We start from the raw sequence: 20,892 nt of genomic DNA, 5'->3' as shown, positions 1-20,892 counted from the left end.
GAAGTAATGTATACTAATAATTTATGAAAAGCTCAAACGTTTAACGTGAACCAACTTGCCAAACATGTAAGTAGGAAAAAATATTCATAGTTGAGCTCCAGATTGTTTAATTCCTACATAACAAGAGAAGTCCTTAAACCTTAATTAAAAATCCTCCCCCAGCTGTGTTGAATTGTTTTTCTACTATACCAATTAGGAAACAGCAATGTCCTAATTAATAATAATATTCCGCATATTCTACTGGTCTGCTATTGAGCCCCAAAGTCCCACAAACGAATAGTACCATCACTAGAACAAGCTACTATATGCCTTTCATCTGCATGCATGGCATTTACCTCCCCTATTTTCTCCCTTAAACTATAAAGATATACCCCATTTTCTACTTCCCAAACCCTAATAAGCCCTCCCACACACATTACTCCATATCCACTATTATTCATGCTTCCAATGACCCCCCGTTGCGACGCTCCCCTCACGTTAAACCTGCAAGATTCATCCAAATCCTCGGTCCTGCAGACAGTGGCAACGCCCCGTCCGTCTACTGCCACGAGCAACTCATTCGTGGCGTCGAAAGATCCTACTATGAGCTCTTGTTGGAAGAATCGTTCTCGGAGTATCAACCCTTGGTTATGTAAGTCGATAACGACGAGTCGTGGGCCAGTACATGCCACAGCAGTGTCTCGGGCTGTGATCCGGACGCGGCCCACGAGCTCGGTTAACTCAGTCAGGAGGTGCCAACCCGTTACTGCCTCGGGATCGGTTAAGTCGCCATCGACAAAGATTAGTTCCTCCGTTTCACTATTCCATATGTGAAATGCCCTCCCTGGAACACCTGAAATATTGTCCATAAAAAGGGAGAGGAGAAATTTTAATTTAACACGTATAATGAAATTGAGTCACGATAATACTAATGGAAATTATTAATTGATTTTAGTATTTATCAGAATAGTAGATTAATGATGAAAAATTAACCGGTATTTACGTAGATTAATGGACGACATTTCATTCAAAGATTGAATAAACTTCAAAGTTCCTGTTTCATTGACTTTTAAGTCAAATTTATAAAATTAAAAGCTTGTTTACTTTAAACACTACTCATGTTTCCTAAAAGAAGAAAAACATTTTTCAAGGAAAAGCTAATCAAAGCTTCTTTTATAAATCTTCCAGTCCAATCTGCAAAGCAAATTCTGCTAGAGGGGAAAAAGTTGTATTAGACTTTTAACATCATAATAACCAACAATGTTCTCCGTCACATTGTTTCATAATTAGTTAGTTGGTAAGTTTGACCTGTTTATCTTTAACGACTCCATTTTTAATACTCCTATGAATCAATTGACCTTTTAAAATTGAATACCAACAGAAATCAACTTTTAGCATTACATTACCTAAGCATAATAAAGCTTACATAAAACTACTGATACTCCGTATGTTTAAGACACTATTTTGTTATTAGTCTGTTTCAAATATATTAATACATTCATTTTTTAAAATTAAATTTTATGTCAAAGTCAAATTAAAATTTAAAATGGAGGGAGTAAACAAAATAGTAGAGCATTCAAGTTATGAATTAAATCACCTGCATAGAGGCCAATCCACCACCGATCACAACCAGTGAAATCCACCAAAGCACCATCATTCACCACATCCCCTAAGTGAGCACGCCGAGGCGGAGCCGCTCCGCCAATGACCACCACATGTATATCACCATCCAATGACGCAAAAACAAGGTTCTCATCCGTCAAAATAATACCCGAAACAGCCCTAGAATATCGTCCGAGCCTGTCACGCTGTTGCGGACGGAACGTAGACAAATGTACCCTAGTAGGTAGATGAAACAATTGAACCGAACCATCGGAGAATCCAGCGGCTAAATGGTGATCGGATAATGCGAGGCGCCTGCATGAGAGACCATCGTTGTTGTTGTCGTTGTTGATTTCGGGTACAAAATGGAGAGTGTGGTAAATGTATCTACTGTGGCGTAAATTGTTGGAAGTTTGGTGCCAGTATATGTATTCGTCGTGCCATGTATGGCGTAGAAGGTGATGGCGGTTCCATATGCGGGTGGTTAAACTTTGCCATAGCAGATCGGACCGTGACACTGCTCTCCATGTTGAACAAACCTGAAAATAAATATTATTCAACCAAATTCAATACATATATTATACATTGTGAAATAATACGTATATAATAACGATATAACGAAATTCTAATCTGATTCGATCCGTTGCTTAAAGAAAGTCGGAGGACTTTTTTGAATTTTGTGTCGTTTAAACTAAAAATGGACCATATGCCAAATCACCTTGCTGTGGATTTATTTGCGTTTAATTATCATAGTTCAAGCCATACACTCACCCTGATGACACAGTTCAAGCCATACACTCACCCTGATGACACTTTTATTTCATTATATCCTAAACTGTTACAGCTTAAAATCATGCACATTTTATATTTGATGCCATTTTTTTTGTCAAACTAAATTTTAAATTACTTCTTCACTCTTCAGTATTATCTTTTTTGCTATCATCACTAATACAATATACAAGTGAAAATATTACTGTTACAATATTTAATAAAGTCAAATGTAAGTTGACCAAACAGTACTAAAAAAGGTGCATATCTTGAATTTGTGGTTCGTCAAATACAGTCATAGAAGTACTCTCCTTTACTCGTCTTTGTCTGACTTGGTACACCGTACGCATTCAAAAATAATAAATGAAATAATAGTTTTATTACATCGCTCTTAGTGAGTATTATATATGCTATAGATAATAATATGGATGAAATAGGCATAATATGATAAATAGTTTTATTATATCACTCGTAGTTATTATATGCTATAGATACTTAATAATATGGGTGAAATAGGCATAATATGATAAATTACCTTTGATATTTTGAAACTGAATTATAAGTAAAAATGAATATCTATTATAATTATAATGTATTGAGTAAGTAAAATTGGAAGGAGGAGGGCGTACTAATTAATTGGCACTTGTCACCTATAGCAAATAATTAAAGGGGATTCAACCAAAATGTTGTTTGGTTTCCAAAATTCAAGAGTTGTCAAACAGAAAGGCATGCAGGCTGGTGACATTTAGTCATGGAAAATCACAATCTAAAAAAGTATAGAAAAGGAGGAATGCTAATTCATTAGGTTGAGAGAAACTACTTTCATAGTTGCAGCAGCGTACGTAGAATTTTGGATAAATAGTATCGCTATTTAAGTGAGACTAAGGGTGAATTTTATATTTAAAATTTATGAATTTTAAACATCATTAGACGTATTCACTCGAATATCATAGCTTAGAAGAAGCTTAGGGAAAATACAAATCCCTTCGTGCATGGCAGGCAAGCTCAACACATGAGGGGAAACGAATCCTTCACGTGATGTCGATTTTTTTTTTTTTTTGGTGGTGCGACATAACATGTGGTACCGTATTGCTATAAAAAAAAATACTTAAAATTTATAATAAGAAATATATCATAATATTTATACCGTTATAAAATTTCTTATTAAGATAAAGTAAGAAATTTACAGTTAACTATTTTTAAATATTAAACTGTCATTCGTTTTAAAACCAACTACAATAAATTATGGATTTTATACTCCTTGGCACAATAAAACCAGCTGAAAGCTCGTATACCTCTCCTTGGCACAATTTTTTAAGCTGGACCAAATTATTACAGTTTATAATAATTTGATTTTATACTTTTTTTATTTTACTCTCAATAACATAATTGTATAAATAAATAAATATCATGACATATTTAACATCATAAATTTTTAGAAATATTTAAAAGCTAAATTGTTGACATCTCATAATTGGTACATATATAAAATTATTTTAAACTATAAGAAATATTCTCTCTATTTTATATTCCGTGACTTATTTTGACAACGACAAAGTTTTAAAATCTTATTATCCTAGTTTCTATATATGTACGTGTAATACCTTTAAATCTTAGTTTTAAATAAATTATGGATAATGTTAAAATTAAATCTTAGTTTTAAATAAATTATGGATAATGTTAAAATTAAAGAATTACTACTAAAAATATTTTCAAAATAATATTTATTTCAATTATTTCTTTAAGTTAAAATACATGTTCAAATATAATTTTGAATTTTAAATATTCTTTACAACTTTTTTTTCATATAACATGAAGAAAATAGTCACAAAAATATGTAGTGCTATTTGAAGAAAGGCATCTTCTAAGAAGATAATACTTGTAACTTATTGTATGAAATATAATGATGGCGGAGAAGAAAAGGAAAGGTATGCATGCAGGAATAGTCAGAGAGAAAAAGAGTCAGAAAAGTACAGGGAAGCAGGAACCTAAACATAGGAGTAAGTACTTCTATATCCATATTATAATTAGGTACAACATTTATCTCATCATAGGTTACCTACTATCAGTATCAGGGAAAGAAACCAATAAGAAAACTACCCACCTACATTTTCCATTTTCACTAAAGCTTTTGTTGTGCTTGGAGTTTGGAAACAATGAGACCAAGACTCTACACCTTTCGTTCAAAAAAAAAAAAAACTAATTTGACTAGGAATGAAGTTTAAAAAAAAAAAAAAAAACTTATAAGTTTTATGATCTTGAATTAAAATTATGTCAAATATATTTAAATTTTCTTTAATCTTGTGGTGTCAAATATGTCATATAAAAAGTTGAATTAAAAATATTATCATAAAAGAAAAGGGTCTTTTTTTCGAAACATACTAAAAAGGAAAGTAAGTCATTCTTTCGTTAACGAGGGAAGTATAATTTTACCTAGAGCTCCACTTAATTAAAATCTTACATCATGCAATTTAGAGTTGTATCTTTGCTAATTAGTACTTACAATAATAATATATGCAGTAGTTTACAAGTGAGATCTCACAAACGTAATGACTCATGCAAGTATCTTTTTACAAGGCAAATAGACTATTTTTGATAGATTATCGATTCAAAAGCAATATTATTTAGAATTGCTAATTACTACTATAATTTTAAAAAAATGAAAGTTTCATTCTTTTTTAAACGAAGAAAGTATAATTTTACGTAGAGCTCCACTTATTTAATTAAAGCCTTACATCATGCAATTTAGAGTTGTATCATTGCTAATTAGTACTTACTATAATAATATATATATAGTAGGAGTAGTTTACAAGTGAGATCTCACGAACATAATGATTCATGCAAATATCTTTTTACAAGATAAAAAAATTATTTTTAATAGATTATCGATTTAAAAGCAATATTATTTAGAATTGCTAATTAGTGTTATAATTTTTAAAAAATGAAAGTTTCTTTCTTTTGATACTTTGCTAATTGCAAGCATATTCTTGATGTAGACGATAGATAAAGGGCCAGGGATCAAATAGATAGTCAAAACTGACAAAAAAAAGAGATTGACTTCCTAGAAAAATTAAAATTTGTTAAGTACATTTTTGTGGTCCCTCAGCCCACACATCCAAATACTATTAAGCCACAATCCTCCACAAGCGTATCAACCCCATGTGAAAATGAAAAGACTGGATAGGCAGACTTCCCCATAAATCTGCCACTTAATCTAATTTAGATTTTTGATTAAAACTATAACATTATTTAACTAAACGCTTGCATATGCGGTAAAGTACTTTTATCGACATGAAAAAGCTTTGCACATATGTTCAAAGCGCCAAATAAGTAAATTAGTTAATTATATAAAATATATTATAATATTTTTTTTAAATGCACACAACAATCTCAATTAAATAATGCATAAGATTTTACCAGAGATGATATAGTTTGAAAGGTTAATTTTTCTACATAAACATTCGAAAATACGCATAGAAATTTGTCAAAATTTGTAGTTAAAAATTAGGTACACTTTATCATGTCCTAATTAATTGAAATAATTGTAATTTAGGTATATAACTTTATTCACAAATTTAAAAGATTATCTAATATATACATCCAATATAATTAAATATAGTGAGTACAGAGAGAGGTAACGGAATATTGAAAAAGTATTGAAGAATGATGATAAGACAAGAAATGAAACAATTTCGACTTACCGAGATCATGATCTAGATAGAAGAGTGTGGATGTCAAGGATTGAAGTAGAAGGCTAGTAGATAGTGGGGGATTCTGCGATTCTGTCATAGTCTTAGTATCATTATTGTAGTGTATTGATTTTGATTCTATAACCATCTATTATTTATTATCTTTCATTTATCATACTATTTGCAGATTATTGTTTCTTTATTAATTAGTTGCTATGTTTTCTTTCCTGAGATGTGAAAAACTCACTATGAATGGTTTCAAATAGGGTAGAGATAGACTGAAGAAATATTAAAGAAAAGTGATAGAAAAGTGATTAGGCATGACATGAAGCAATCACCTTTTATAGAGGACATGACTCTTAATAGAAAGGTGTAGAGAACGCAAATTAGAGTAAAGGATCAATGGGAATGCATTCTTACTAGTAGGTAGGAGTACTTTGTTTGTCAATATACCTGTGATCATATTGCATGCACTTTATTCTCACTAAAACCCACCTTGTAGAAATACATTGAATATATTATTATTTTCTTTGCTGATATTCTTTTTTTTATATACTTACTTTAATTTACTCTACTCAAATCGAGGATCCCCCATAAATAACCACTCTTATCTCCATAAAATAAAAATAATATGCTTAGGTTCTACTCTTTCTAATACGAAAAGTCATCATTTTCATCCTAAATTATACTCGAAAGTTTAAGACACACCTAAACTATTAGAGTGACTTAATACATAACTATACTATTTAAAAGTGAATTTATTTCCACCCTGACGCACATAAAATCAGTCACACGATGGAAGGTGTTACACACTCACGCATATGTCATCACAATATCACTGTCACATCAATTTTTATATCAGATTTAAACAAAAAAGGGTCCAAGTCACCCTAGTTGCTTCTTCTTCCCTATCTATCATCAAAATCTACCATTGTCGCATCATCACCAAACTCATATCATCATCACCATCATAGATTTCAACACCAACGATTAAATTCACCAACAAAATCACCCCACAACCGCTGCTACAGTAAAATTTACAAATCGAACTCATATCACCACCATTGTTGCCTCTAGAAGTTGCAAAGAGACACCACAAAATTCAACACCCATAATCAAACTCATCATCGAAATCATATCACAATCATTTTCGCAATCAAAAATTTTAAAAAAAGAAACATTACATAAATTCAACACCTGCTACTGAATCCACATCAAAATCACACCACATCAATAGATTTTAATGTTTATCAAAATTAAACCACCATCACTATCAATGTTGAAATTCACAACAATAACCATAACAAAAATTTATTTTCACCCTAAATAACTTTGCTAAATCATTCACCACTAGATCCATTATCGTTGTCACCATCGAAATTAGTCACACCCATAACCGTAAATCCAACATACATCATCAAAAATGACATCTAACTTCATTTTGAATTATAGAAAATAAGAGACATATCACCATCAATTTTATCAATTCATCATCAAATCCCTTAGCATTGCGAATTTCGTTCAAGCCCGAAACGAAAAATTGTGAAAATAAAAAGTCGATTAGTGAAAGAAAATGAAGTGATTTTGATTAGAAAAAAGATACAAAAGAGAAGATCAATGACATGAAGAAGAAAAAGAAGTAGGAAAGATTATCCATGAAGAATGCAGAAAGAAGAAGTGATTTTTTGTTTTTTTTTTTTGCTTTAATTTGATTTCTGGATGCGTTTTTCTTATTTTTCTTTTAAATTTTTTTTATTACATCAGCTTTTAAGGTGGAAATAAATTCATTTTTACATACTATAAATGTATAATAGATCGTTACAATAATTTAAATATTTAAATAATTTTTAAATATAATTTAAAATGATTTTGATAACTTTTCTCCTTCCTAATAAAAAAGCTTCACAAAAGGATGGGATTGCTCATAAAATTGGTTTTGGGAGAGTGGACAGAATAGACACATCTCCTTTTTCTCTTTCATTTCCAAGAAAAGGTTACTGTCTCTCAGCGAATCTCCATACTCATTTAGAACACTCCACCTTTTGCTCTTTCTTTGACCCTCTTCCTTTCCACTGTTAAAGCCCGTTTTAGATAAACTGAAAAAAAAAAATGATTGGAAAAAAAATCTTTAAAAGTATTTTTAAAGTGTTGAATTTATTTTAAGAATAAATAGTTAAGTGTTTGGATAAAAATATTGAAATTGAAAAAAAAGTTATTGATGTGTTTGATAAATAATGCTTTTAAGCACTTTTTTTTGTTAAAATGACTGAAATACCCTTATAGCTGTTAATAATATATAGAGTTGATTATTATTAATTTTTATTGTTAAAATAATTCAAATTAAAATTAATATATATATATATATATATTTAAAAAAATCATGAATGATTATTAATTTGTATGCTAAAAAATTTTTTTTTAAAGAATTTAAGTGTTGAATGTTTGTGTTTGAAAAAGATAGTTATATATTAAAAGATTATTTGTTTCTTCATGGTTACATTAAGATTTCGTATCATTAAGTTATAATTTACGAAACTTTCATTTTTTATTAAACTGAATTTGTTGCTTTTAATCTTCCGAGGATAATATTAATATATATGTCGAGTTTATCATTAAGCAAAATATATATGTTACTAATCATTATAATTACATTACTAGATAAATAATTTCATACAAAAGAAGTACTAGAGTTAAGTATAAACTTGAAATAAGAAATAATTATAATGGACAAGTGTAATTTACTTGGTCAACTTTAAGCTTCAAAAGAAAAAAGATGAGAACCATAATTTCTTGTTTTTGGCTTAAAAAAAAATTCAAATCAACTTTTTTTAAGTTATTATAAATATTGTCAAACACCATTTTAAGAAAAAAAATAGCTTATAAGTTATTTTAACCAACTTATAAGTTAATTCAAATACCCACTTACAAGCAAATTTAAAATTTTAAATTTATAATTTTATTAGTTACTAAAATTTTAAATAAATTATATAAATGTATTATTGATGTTTCAAAACAAATACTCTACGAAACATTAGTAAAAGAACATTGAGTTCCGTCGATCTTGGAAGTTCAATGATAGATTCACCTTCACTTAAATTTAGTTAAAAGTCTCTTCACTCTTCATTAAATTTAGAATTCTAGCAAAACAGGGACATGTTTATTTAATGAGCCTTCCTAAGATAAATTGCTCAGATGCTAAACATTTAACTATAAGTGTTCGTTTGATTGGAAAATAAGTTATGTTAGAATTAGTTATTCTGGTATTATTTTTTTAATAGTTATTAAATTTGTGGTACTAAAAATAATATGCATTGTATTCTTTTTAAGAATTGACAACTTATTTATAAAAATACTTTTCACCTTATTTAGCTTAATTATTTTCCTTCTTATTAAATCATACCAAAAAAATTGAAAAGTTAGTATTATTTTTTAACTTTATTAGTTTGTTTTCCTAAATATTATGTTAAAAAATTTATGTTAATATTTCTTAAAACGGGTATGAAGCTTTGATATTTCATGTTAAATTACTTATTTTGTCCTAAATTCTATAAATTATAGATAATCCCATTTTTTGTTAAAAAAATTTAACATCAAAAAATGTGAAAAACAATTACTTTCATTTTTTATTATTTAGTATCGTATTTGGGAGTTAAATTGTACTTTTTTAAAAAATTAAAATTTCAAATATTTTTAACTATATATAAAAAATAATAATTTATTTAATAATTTAGCATGTACTAATACAGAAAGGGAATGTCAAGATATTAATTACTTGTCCATGATAAATTTACTAGGAAAAATGAAAATATAAAGTAAGATTAATAAAAATTTCTACAAAATAGAAAGACAATAAACCCTTGCATCAATTTTGAATTTGATTTTTTATGGTGCCACTATCATCTTTCCATGACTCATCACTTTTGTAGCATTTAATAAGCTCATATAATTATTTAAATTTATCAAAATGGATGAAAATTTATAGAGTAAATAAAATTTAAATTAGGGATAAAATTGATAAAAAAAAAAAATTGATGTGAGGACTATCAGAAGTAACATATATATATATATATATATATATATATATATATATATATATATATATATATATATTGAAAAGTGATAATCAAAGAATTTACGGGTAGTTTTGTCATTTTATAATTTTATCTCAAGAATAAGTTGTGTAGGGATTGTTATACCACCATATATGTGGGATAACTTATCCCGATATTATTTATTAAACTCAAAATAAGTTATTCCAAATATTGATAACCAATGACGCATCAAAAATTTTATCCTAAAATTATATGTTTTAGTACCCCACCCCAAACGACCCTAAAGTTATGATAGTGGAGGAGCTACAAATCTAGCAAAAGGCTAGCATAATTAACTATTCACTCATAATAGCCATTCATATTTTGTAGGTGTTTGGCCATGAGATTTTTTTTACTTTTTAAAAAAATATTATTTCACCTTAGTAAAAATAATGGTGTTTGGCCATAAGATTTATTTTACTTTAGCAAAAATTGATTTTGTTTCACTTTTTTCACTTTATTTTCATTATCAAATGGGACCTTAGCTTCTGTATACTACATAATTTTTCAGTGAAAAACGTAAAGCTACGTGTACACCGGACCATCCACCACTTAAGGTGGTTTTGTACATAAATTTGTGGATTCAAAGTCACAAAAGAAAAAAAAAATGATAGACATTGTAAGTCCTAAAGGACCGGTAAAGAACACCTATTGTAAGGAGGGGTTAAGAAAACCTATCTACAATGGATTGAGACTAATCAAGGCATTACAAGATGAAAGAGATAAAAAGAAAATGTTATTCTCCATGCCATATATAATAGCTATATGTGCTACACCTTCCACAGACTTCTATAACTGATCGATCAATCGAAAGAAGATCATGTTGGTTGTTAAAGAAAAAGGATAGACAAGAACTAAATATAATTAAAAGGATAATATAAGATATACTAGTACGTACTTTATCATTATTATATTATATGGATAAGACTGGAGGGAGCGGGGGCAGAAATTGGATTCATGAACAACGATAAATGGACTGTCAGCCAGGAATCCAACTGGAAATTATGACTTGTTTTAGACATATATATTGATATTGACTATGGACTCAAACCACAAGAAATGGGCATTCTTACTTCTTAGACATGCTTATTATTAGCTTTGAAGAAAATATAATTAATATTATATGCATCATATCTATGAGAAAGCAATATAATGGATCATCACAGGAGTTGTTTCGTACAAGGGATAGAGATACTATTATTTTATTCAACATTTGATTAGATATTAGTTAATTATAAAATATCTTACTATTTATATCATATAGATATTAGTTAATTATAAAATTATTTATCTTACTATTTATATCATAATAATTGAATAAGTTATATATATATAAAAGATGACTAATTTCATGCAATATGTATCTCAAACTATGAGAAAACTTTACTTATCTCAATCTCATACTAAAGAACCCTTAATCCCTGTGAGTTCAAATTAGTAATTGTTAGAATGGGTAAAAGTCTTACATTGGTTGGGGAATGAACTAGTGATTTACTTATATGGACTTGGGTAATCCTCCCCTCTTGAGCTAACTTTTGAGGTTGAGTTAGACCCAAGGTCCATTCTTGACATGGTATCAGAGCCAGGTCCATCCCCAATTTGGGCTCCCAGTCCACGCGTCAGTGCTAGTTAGGCCTGGGCGTGAGGGGGGTGTTAGAGCGGGAGAAAGTCCCACATTGATTGGGGAATGGACTAGTGATTTGCTTATATGGACTTGGGTAATCCTCTCCTCTTGAGCTAGCTTTTGAGGTTGAGTTAGGCCCAAAGTCCATTCTTGACGGTAATATTAGTGAATTTCGAGTAGCTGATGATTAAACCTCTTAAAATAAAATTAAAAAGGAGCTTTTACTACTACAAGTTTATATATAGCATACCTAGCTAGCACTTGGCAGCAAAGAGTAGTAATTACCTCATGCACTATTTTGAGAAAAGATAAGTATACAGTCAATTAATTAGTTGTAGCTACAAGTATACAAATAAAGAATCTGTAACAAGTCTTTACTTCAAATCATACTATACCATTACTAGATATGCAAATAGATGTGATAGTAACAGTTTTCATGGGAACCAACCAACAAACAATTAATACCCTATAATTCACAAAAAAAATAGTAACAAAATACTCCAATTGTTAGTACTCCTATTATCAAAAGAATAAATCCGGAGCACATAATGCTTAAATTTGGTATGTCAATTTTGAAAAAGTGACTAGTATTTACTGTTTTTTCACCTTAAGGCACCGATCAAAGAGAGAGTAATGCCAGAAAATATATGATGATATTACCCAATGTATAATTATCAGGGAACGACATTGAATTAAATAATTCGGACATTTCTTTGTCCATATTAACCAAGCAGGTAGAGGCGGACGTTGGTTCAGGTCTTTGAATTAGATATGGAATTTTTTTTATTTGGATTTTTTATTTTTGTAATAAAGAAATTATTACAATTCAAATCTAATCCAACAAGTTCAGATTGAACTGGATTTTTAAGTACAATTTTGGATTGATCAATCTGGATATTCTGGATTTTTATTTCGATTTTTAAGTCATTAAGGTAGGTCACTATTATGTATCAATTCACCTAATAATTTGCTTCTTAGACATATATAACTTTCTGGATTGAGACCACCTTGCAGCTCGAACCGAATAATTATTTATTTTGACTTCATACAATAATGAATATGACAGTAAGATACTAATTTATTGGATCTTTGAAAATTAACCTTCTTAGCAATAATCACGTATTATTTGGGCTGGAATAAATATAAGACACTTTTTTAGACACGTGGATATCAAAAACTCCGTAGTACTAAATTGCATATTCAATCCAGAAATTCAATCCAAAATCCAAAAATTCAAACGAAATATCCAAAAAGTTCCAAGTTCAATTGAGACTTCAATTTGACCCAGGCTATGCCCACTCCTATAAGCATGTTGGGAAATTATCTATGTTGAAAAAACTAGGTTAAAATTCAGAAATAACACATTTATCCGCTTAGTTAGGAGTTTCATAGCAACAGTTTCATAATTACATAATATAGCAAGTTGTATTTTATATTTTTGCAAATTGTTGCTGCAAAAATACAAATACATATGATTTTTACTGCTCTTATGATCGATATGTATTTTGTATTTTTGCAAATTGTTGCTACAAAAATATAAATACATACAAATACATATGCTACAAAATGTAATTTGATAAAAGTGTTGCTATTTTTTATAATTTAATACTTAAGTATGCTACTTTATGTATTTTTTCTAAAAAACTATAACATCTCTGTACAGAATAACACATACTAAAAAAGTATGGCCCTGATGGTATAAAGATAAGTCACTTAATCGTTTGATAGAGTGTATAAAAATGATGCAAAATATGAAGTGTTAGTAATGCTTGTATTAGTAATGCTTGTGTTAGCTATGCTCGCATTAGTTATGCTTGTATTTTTCTTATGCAGTGTTTGGGTTGATGTATTAAAAATAACATGAATTAAATAATTTCTTTTAAAAAAAATTACAAAAATATCCTCCATATATATGTTGGAAAGAATGTAAAAAAAAATTTCGGAATAATAGTGTCTTTAATCATGTTAATGCATGTATTGGATCCATTGTATTGCTAATACCATGAATTTTGAGGTATTAGTAATCCAAACCTTAATACACAATAGAGTGTATAACTAATGCAAACATTAGTTATACATAGGGTGCAAAAGTATACTAAACAAGGTATTAATAATACACATTAAATTAATGCATGCATTAGTTTTTCAATACACTCTACCAAACGACTAGTTTAGTTTGATGTGAGGTATAAAAGATAAATCATTTCGAGATAAAATATAGGATTAGTTTATTTCGTATTTGATTAAAGGTATTAGTTAGTTTCAAAAATATTTATCTCATTATTTATACTACTAGTTTAGGTGTACGCGTCTTGTGCATGTACCTCATTTTTATGAGTTTAAATGTTAAAGCAAATATTTTATTTGTTTGAATAGTAAAAATGAATATAATAATTAAATTCAACATCTTTTAAATATATAAAGATGGAGAACTTATTTAATTAGTAATATAGTATTTGTAGATATCTAAGATACAAATAAGGTTGCTGAAATAAATTAACAACTCCTTAAATTGCCTGGAGTCGTTTGGTAGAGTGTATTAAAAGTTTAATACATGCATTAGTCTTTGTGCATTAGTAGTAACATGTTTGGTATCATATTTTTGACCATGCATAACTAATACTTGTATTAATTATACACTCTATTGTGTATTGAGGTGTGTATTAGTAATACACACCATTTTTCATGTATTAGTAATGCAAGACTTTCAACACATGTATTAATTTATTAAATGACATTACTACCCCTTAAATTATTTTTCCTCCTTTTCTCACCATATCACATCCCCTATTCCTTTCCCACCATATTCAAGAAATGATCTCTCTATTTTTGTACTCTACCATGAAAAAGAGGGTGTTATTTGATGAACTTGTATGAGATATTTTTTGTACTCTACCATGGAAAAGAGGGTGTTATTTGATGAACTTGTATGAGATACAACAAAAGGGTTCATTCGAGAAGAAATTCTCTACATAGTTACCACAGTAAGTTTACATTGTATTCAAGTCCTCAAATTTGTTCTTATATATGTTGGATGATATTCTTGGACATTTAACTACAACTTGCTTGCTATAGAAACTTTGAAATGTTAATACCAAATATTATTAATCATAAAGTTCAAAGTATTTAGGATGATTGTTTCTGTATTTTCATTCTTATTTCTTGTAATTTTCACTTTGAAATAAGAATTTGTTCGAGCTTTGTTGCTTGTACACCTTGAAAACAGATTGTAAAAGGAAGGTTAAAGGAAGGGCAATTCAGTAAAAAAGCATCTTTTTATAAAAATTATATAAATATATATTATCTTTCATACATCAAACCAAACGCTATGTAAAAAATAATGTATGTGTAACTAATATCAGCATTATTAATACTTGCATTAATAATACAAGTTTACTAATACACCATATTTAATATTATTCTTATACATTCTACCAAACGACCCCTTAATGTGTTCAATGAGTCGATAAGTAATTTGTTAACTATAGAGCGGCACAACTTGAGTTGGTTCTATCATATAAGTGTAAAATTTGTCCTGCAAACTTCATGCTACTTAATTTTTCTTTTTGATCAAATAATCGATATATCTTTTCCATCGCTTCAAATATAGCCATGCTCTTTCTCACATAAACGATATATGAATTGAACTTTACAATAGTTTTAAATTGAAATTGTAGAAATAGAAGATTATAATAGTGAATTACTTCCTAAATACATATGATCTCTATGTTGCAGCAATGCTTATTAAAGCAAATATCATGTCATTAGAAGGGTATCTCCCTCAAGTCATATTGTTGCTCGAGCTTTTATGATTTTCTCTATATGCATAGAATATTGTCGATGAAAGTACAATATGGCGAGAACATAAAAAGTGAAATTAGCATGGCTTTTATAAAATAGAAATTGGCAAAAGATACGTACGTTAAAGCCTATTAAAATAGGATAAGATTTGTTGCTTGTCAGTTTTTGGGTTGCCCTATTCTTGTTAGGAATGGTTAGTTTTTTTAGAAGGTGAAAAAGACATTCTATTTTTGTAAGGATTTTTTTCTTTTGTAATATAATCAATATCATGTTAAAACCAATTTTACGATTTTTTTAATCTTTTTTTGGGTTGTCCTCTTCTAATTAGAAATGATTAGTTTTTTTAGATGGTGGAAAAGGCATCCTATTTTTGTAAGAAAAGATTTTTTTTAATATAATCAACATTTAATATCACTAAAATAATAGGAATAAGGTGAAAAGACAATTTTTTCTAAAACAGAGATTTTAATAAAGGACAAAAATCTCAAGCAACATTTCTAAGAACCTTCATACTTTTAATATATTATAGATTATAGCTGGTGATGGAATAGGTTATCTAATATACATAATGGGATAACTAATTTCGAAATAGCTAATTCCATAATTAATTATTTTGCAATAACTCTTTCCCAATCAGACGACGTAGATAATTAAATGTACAACTTTTCTATGTGCCACTCACAGTGCTACCCTAGAAAATATTTTATTTGAAGATGGTAATGGTGTAAATATAATTTGTATTTTTAACCTAACTCAAGCTGAAAAAACTTAATTATTCAATAAAAAATATTTTAATCCACACCTTTAACTAGATATACAAAAATATGTATTTGAATAAACTTATTTTTACGTGTTTTTGACGTTTAAACACTTCTTTTTAGTTATGGTGGTGTTTGGAAAAAGTTAGAAAGTGCTTTTAAACACTTATTTTAGGTTTGAAAAGTATTAAAATAAGTCAAAAATAAAAAATAAAGTGATACCAATTTATAACTTTTGACTTTTAACTTATAAACTAGTTTTTAAAAGCCAATCTAAACCGGGCCAAAGTTTGTTAACAATGATATTAATAAAACATAAAATTACACAAATACATAACTTATATTTCTAATATTACAAAAAATCTCAACTTTCTAAATATATTACAAAAATTCCAACATATACACAGAATGTTATGTATATGTCGACTATGTTATGTATATTAATAGGGAGAGAGAGTAAAGTAATTAAAAAAGTGAGAGAATATAATTACTTCCAAAAGGGTTGATATTTATGTTATTTATACTTTACATTCTTTTAGGACTCATTTGGTCATAAAAAATAAAATTAAAACATATGCACCTTTTTTTAAAATATTTTTAAAATTAAAAATAAAATTGGAATTCTGTTTGATCATAATAGTTTTAAAATAGAGAATTTTTAGTTAAAAAATATAAAAAGTGAAAATAAATTTATAAAAGGAAATTAGAGTTTTATGAAAACTGAGTTATTTTATACAAATAAAAAAGTTTAAAATTTTTTGAAAAAAATAAATTAAAAATGTAAAAAGTGAATTCAGAAACAATGAAAACATCTCTTGAGATGTTTTTCAAATATTCAATATTATGAAAATATATTTTAAAATATTTATGATCAAATAAATATTTTAAAAATATATTTAAAAATGTTATAAATAATAGTCATGATAAAACACATACTAATAAACTATTGGAGTTCAACCTAGTGTAATGTTACATATATTGCATGGGCAATTAAGAAAGAGAAAAAAGAAACTGCAGTAATTAATGGAGTGAGAAAATGATAGATAATAAAATCTTAGAAAGTTCAGTCAAAAAGTTGGGGAGATTTCTCATTTCTAGAGCTCAAAAAGGATCATGCAATGAAAAGGAAAGGAATTCAAATTTAACTAAAAGAACCTTTTTGGCATAAGATGCAATAAATTAATGCTAGAAAACGACTGTCCAAGTTATGGACAAACCATACTCTTTAAGAAAATAGATAAGTGGGTGTCGAATTCTTCAAAAATAATCCTCTTCTCATTTTAATAATGCAGCGGTATTTGAATTTTAAGAGTTAAACAAATTTCTTTATCATAATGTTTGTGTCCTTTAAGTATATTTTGAATTATTATTATGGCTTTAGTAATTTTTATTTATTTATTTTTTAATATGTTAATCTTAATTTAAAATATTTAAATATTTTGTATCAAATATATAATCAAAACGAAGAAGTTTGACTCTCGAAATTATAATTATGACTTATGAATTGAGAAAATAGATAGCCTCTTCATCAAAAGATAAGATTGAAGGCGAGTAGACCCCTACAAGTATATAAAGTCGCGCTTTAAAGGCTTATGAATGTCTTAGGGGGGAAACTCTCAAGTACAAGAGAGATTCTTTTTCTTTTTTTCTACTCCCGGGTATAGTTAACAAACTAATTTTATAGCTAAACAACAAAATCCGTAGTTAACATATTTGTGATAAAGTGCGTAGCTACTTTTAATAAATTTTAGTGTATTTTTGAAAAAATGCAATATAAATACAATAGTAATATAAGCATGAGAAGGAAATGAACAATTTATTGAAGTTAGAAAATCAATAATAACATAGTCAGTAAAATCTCACAAATGATATTTGAGGAAAGTAAAGTTTAAGCAAACGTTACCGCCACCTCGGGAACCGAGGTAGAAAAACTGTTTAGGAAAGATCATAAGTTGGAAAAAGGAAAGAGAGATGCTGGGGTAATTAGACAAAATTCTGATAGTACAAGTACAGCTAGGGAGCTAGAGTTCCTCAAAAGACTTTTCCTCTGCTGCTAAAATCGTCATCTTAATGGCAGTGATAACCAGTTACTTTCAATATTTCATTTATATGCACTCGTCAACTCTCACTACCTTTTTCTGAATTTTCTTTAATGCAAATTCTGCAATTTGTCTCTAATATTAATCTATTTACACCCCCTAGCTAGCTACACAACTATTTATTCACGGGTTCCATAATTGACCAAACTATCCTACAAAATCATTGTATACTTCCTCTATTACCATAATATTTGTTCTACATACACTTAACGTAACCTTTAAAATTGTTCTTATTAGGAGTGCATTTTATTAAATTAATTTCGTTAGTGATGTTTTGGGATTTTAAATTATCTTTGACTATGATTACATTATATAGTTATTTAATATATGATTAATATGAAAAAAATATTTTGGTTTGCTAAAATGGACAATTAAAGAAAATACATATTAATAATTAAAAAATACTAATATGATTACGCCTGACGAATTATGATAATGTACCTTCATTCCCATTCCCTAAACCAAAACAAAGAGCATTGTTTACATTATTATGTGACTCACTTATATATATGACTCTTCTATGGGTTAATATCTACTATTATATATCTCTATATCATTTTCTTGGGATAATTACTCAGGGGAATTATGGCGTTTGATAGGTTCCGAAAGAATTCAGTAATTTTTTTAAGAAAATTCTATATTTATGCTTGAAATTTATTAAATATATAATTATGAACTCAATAACTAAAATAAGCCACGAATTAGATGACAAGTTCAGATTGTAACTTTTAAATCGTGACTGACACTTCTTTATAGCTTATTATACAATTATATGGAGTAGTTGATAATATATTATACCCCAGTGAAATTCTAAGATATCATATCTAATTACTTATAAATATATGGATTAATTAGTGCAAAGATAGGTTGGTATAGATACCTGAAAAAGATTAGAGAGTGCTTGAGCAGCAGCAAGACGACCAATGGAACGAGAAGCATCAATGGCCATTTGTCTAGCCAAAGCCTCCAAGAATGGCTCCGGCCAAACACCATTACTTCTACCACCTCTACGCCTTCGTCTTCGAGACGAAGAACCTCCACTGTCTCCTCCTCCAACTTCTTCTGAAGCTGATGATGACGATGACATGTTGAACAATGTGAAATTTGGCTATGTAAGATGATTAGAATACACTTACATTATTCTTGACCTTTCATTATAAGCAAGAGTGAATAAGGGCTCAAATTATGAATATTATAAGAGAAAAAAGTAAGTCAAGCAGTATGCCTGGTTCAAAAGGTCTACCACTGGAGAGCTCAACTACGACTATAGACAAGTCGTAAAATGAGAATTTAATTGGTAAGGCGGAGGGGGGAGGAAGAACATATATATGGTTCGGACCACATTAACAAGAAGATGAGAAGAGTACTTTTATGGTCTGTTCCATTCTCCATGATCCTTTTCAGGTGTTTTTGACATGTCCTTTATATTTTTTGAAAAACGGAACACTTTTAATTAGTTTTGCTCCAAATCTATTCTGTACTTCTTTTATTGCTCTTTTGAGTGATGTGTGGGCTTATTTTTTGACACAGTGAGGGTGACAGAGAAATTGAGTTAGGGGAGCTGGAGTACTTGGAGGAGTGCTGTGTTTTCAGTTTTTGGAGGCGTTTTAGGGTTGAAGAGGTCAGAGAGGCTATTCGTAGGATGCGGAGGGGTAGGGCGACGGGGCCTGATGAGATTTCGGTGAATTTTTGGAAGTATGTTGGTGGGGCAGGTTTAAGGTGATTGATTGATTTATTTAATGGCATTTTCAAGAATGTGAGAATGCCTGAGACTTAGAGGTGGAGTACGATAATTTCGTTATATAAAAACAAGGGTGACATTCAGAGTTGCAACAACTATAGGGGTATTAAGCTGTTGAGTCACACTATGAAGATTTGAGAGAGAGTGGTTGAGTGGAGATTGAGGAGGGTCGTGTCCGTTTTGGAGAATCAGTTTGGATTTATGTCTGGTTGCTCGACGATAGAGACAATCCACCTGGTAAGGAGATTGGTGGAGCAATATAGAGAAAGAAAGAGAGATTTACACATAAAAGCGTATGATAAAGTCTCGAGGGAGGTCCTTTGGAGATGCTTGGAGGTGAGAGGGGTCCCGGTGGCGTACATCAGAGCTATTAAGGACATGTACTATGGAGGGAAGACCCGAGTGAGGACGGCGGGAGGAGACTTAGAGCATTTTTCGGCCGAGACAAGGTTGCATCAGGGATCGACTCTTAGTCCATTTCTGTTTGTTTTGGTGATGGACGTGTTGACGCGGAGTATCCAAGGCGAGGTGCCTTGGTGTATGTTATTTGCGGATAATGTAGTGTTGATTGATGAAACACGGATGGAAGGGGTATGTGAATAACAAATTGGAGGTTTGGAGACAAACCCTTGAGTCTAAGGGTTTTACGTTAAGTAGGTCCAAGACAGAGTATTTGGAATATAAGTTTAGTGACTCGAGGCAGGAGAACGAAATGGTGGTGACGTTGGACTCCCAGGATA

General features: G+C 29.4%; 1 protein-coding gene across 1 annotated transcript; it reads right to left on the bottom strand.

Annotated features, from left to right (window-relative positions):
• Nucleotides 1-248: 248 nt before the first annotated feature.
• Nucleotides 249-19,498, bottom strand: LOC107877189 (transcriptional regulator STERILE APETALA-like). The gene is made up of 3 exons (XM_047394066.1): nucleotides 19,292-19,498; nucleotides 1,577-2,120; nucleotides 249-832 (listed from the first exon to the last, which is right to left on the bottom strand). The coding sequence occupies exons 1-3, from the start codon at nucleotides 19,496-19,498 to the stop codon at nucleotides 249-251; spliced, it is 1,335 nt and encodes a 444-aa protein (XP_047250022.1).
• Nucleotides 19,499-20,892: the final 1,394 nt, after the last annotated feature.

Source organism: Capsicum annuum, chromosome 7 (assembly GCF_002878395.1).
Source record: "Capsicum annuum cultivar UCD-10X-F1 chromosome 7, UCD10Xv1.1, whole genome shotgun sequence".
NCBI classification, from domain to species: domain Eukaryota; kingdom Viridiplantae; phylum Streptophyta; class Magnoliopsida; order Solanales; family Solanaceae; genus Capsicum; species Capsicum annuum.
This window is presented reverse-complemented; position numbering and strand designations above follow the sequence as displayed.

Bases quoted from the DNA above. Each gene is read 5' to 3' on its own strand.
- LOC107877189 (XM_047394066.1), bottom strand. From the start codon at position 19,498: ATGTCATCGTCATCATCAGCTTCAGAAGAAGTTGGAGGAGGAGACAGT. The intron at 2,121-19,291 runs GTATCTATACCA...ATTTATTTTCAG, and splicing joins CACTCTCTAATCTTTTTCAG to GTTTGTTCAACATGGAGAGC. The intron at 833-1,576 runs GTGATTTAATTC...ACAATATTTCAG, and splicing joins GTGGATTGGCCTCTATGCAG to GTGTTCCAGGGAGGGCATTT.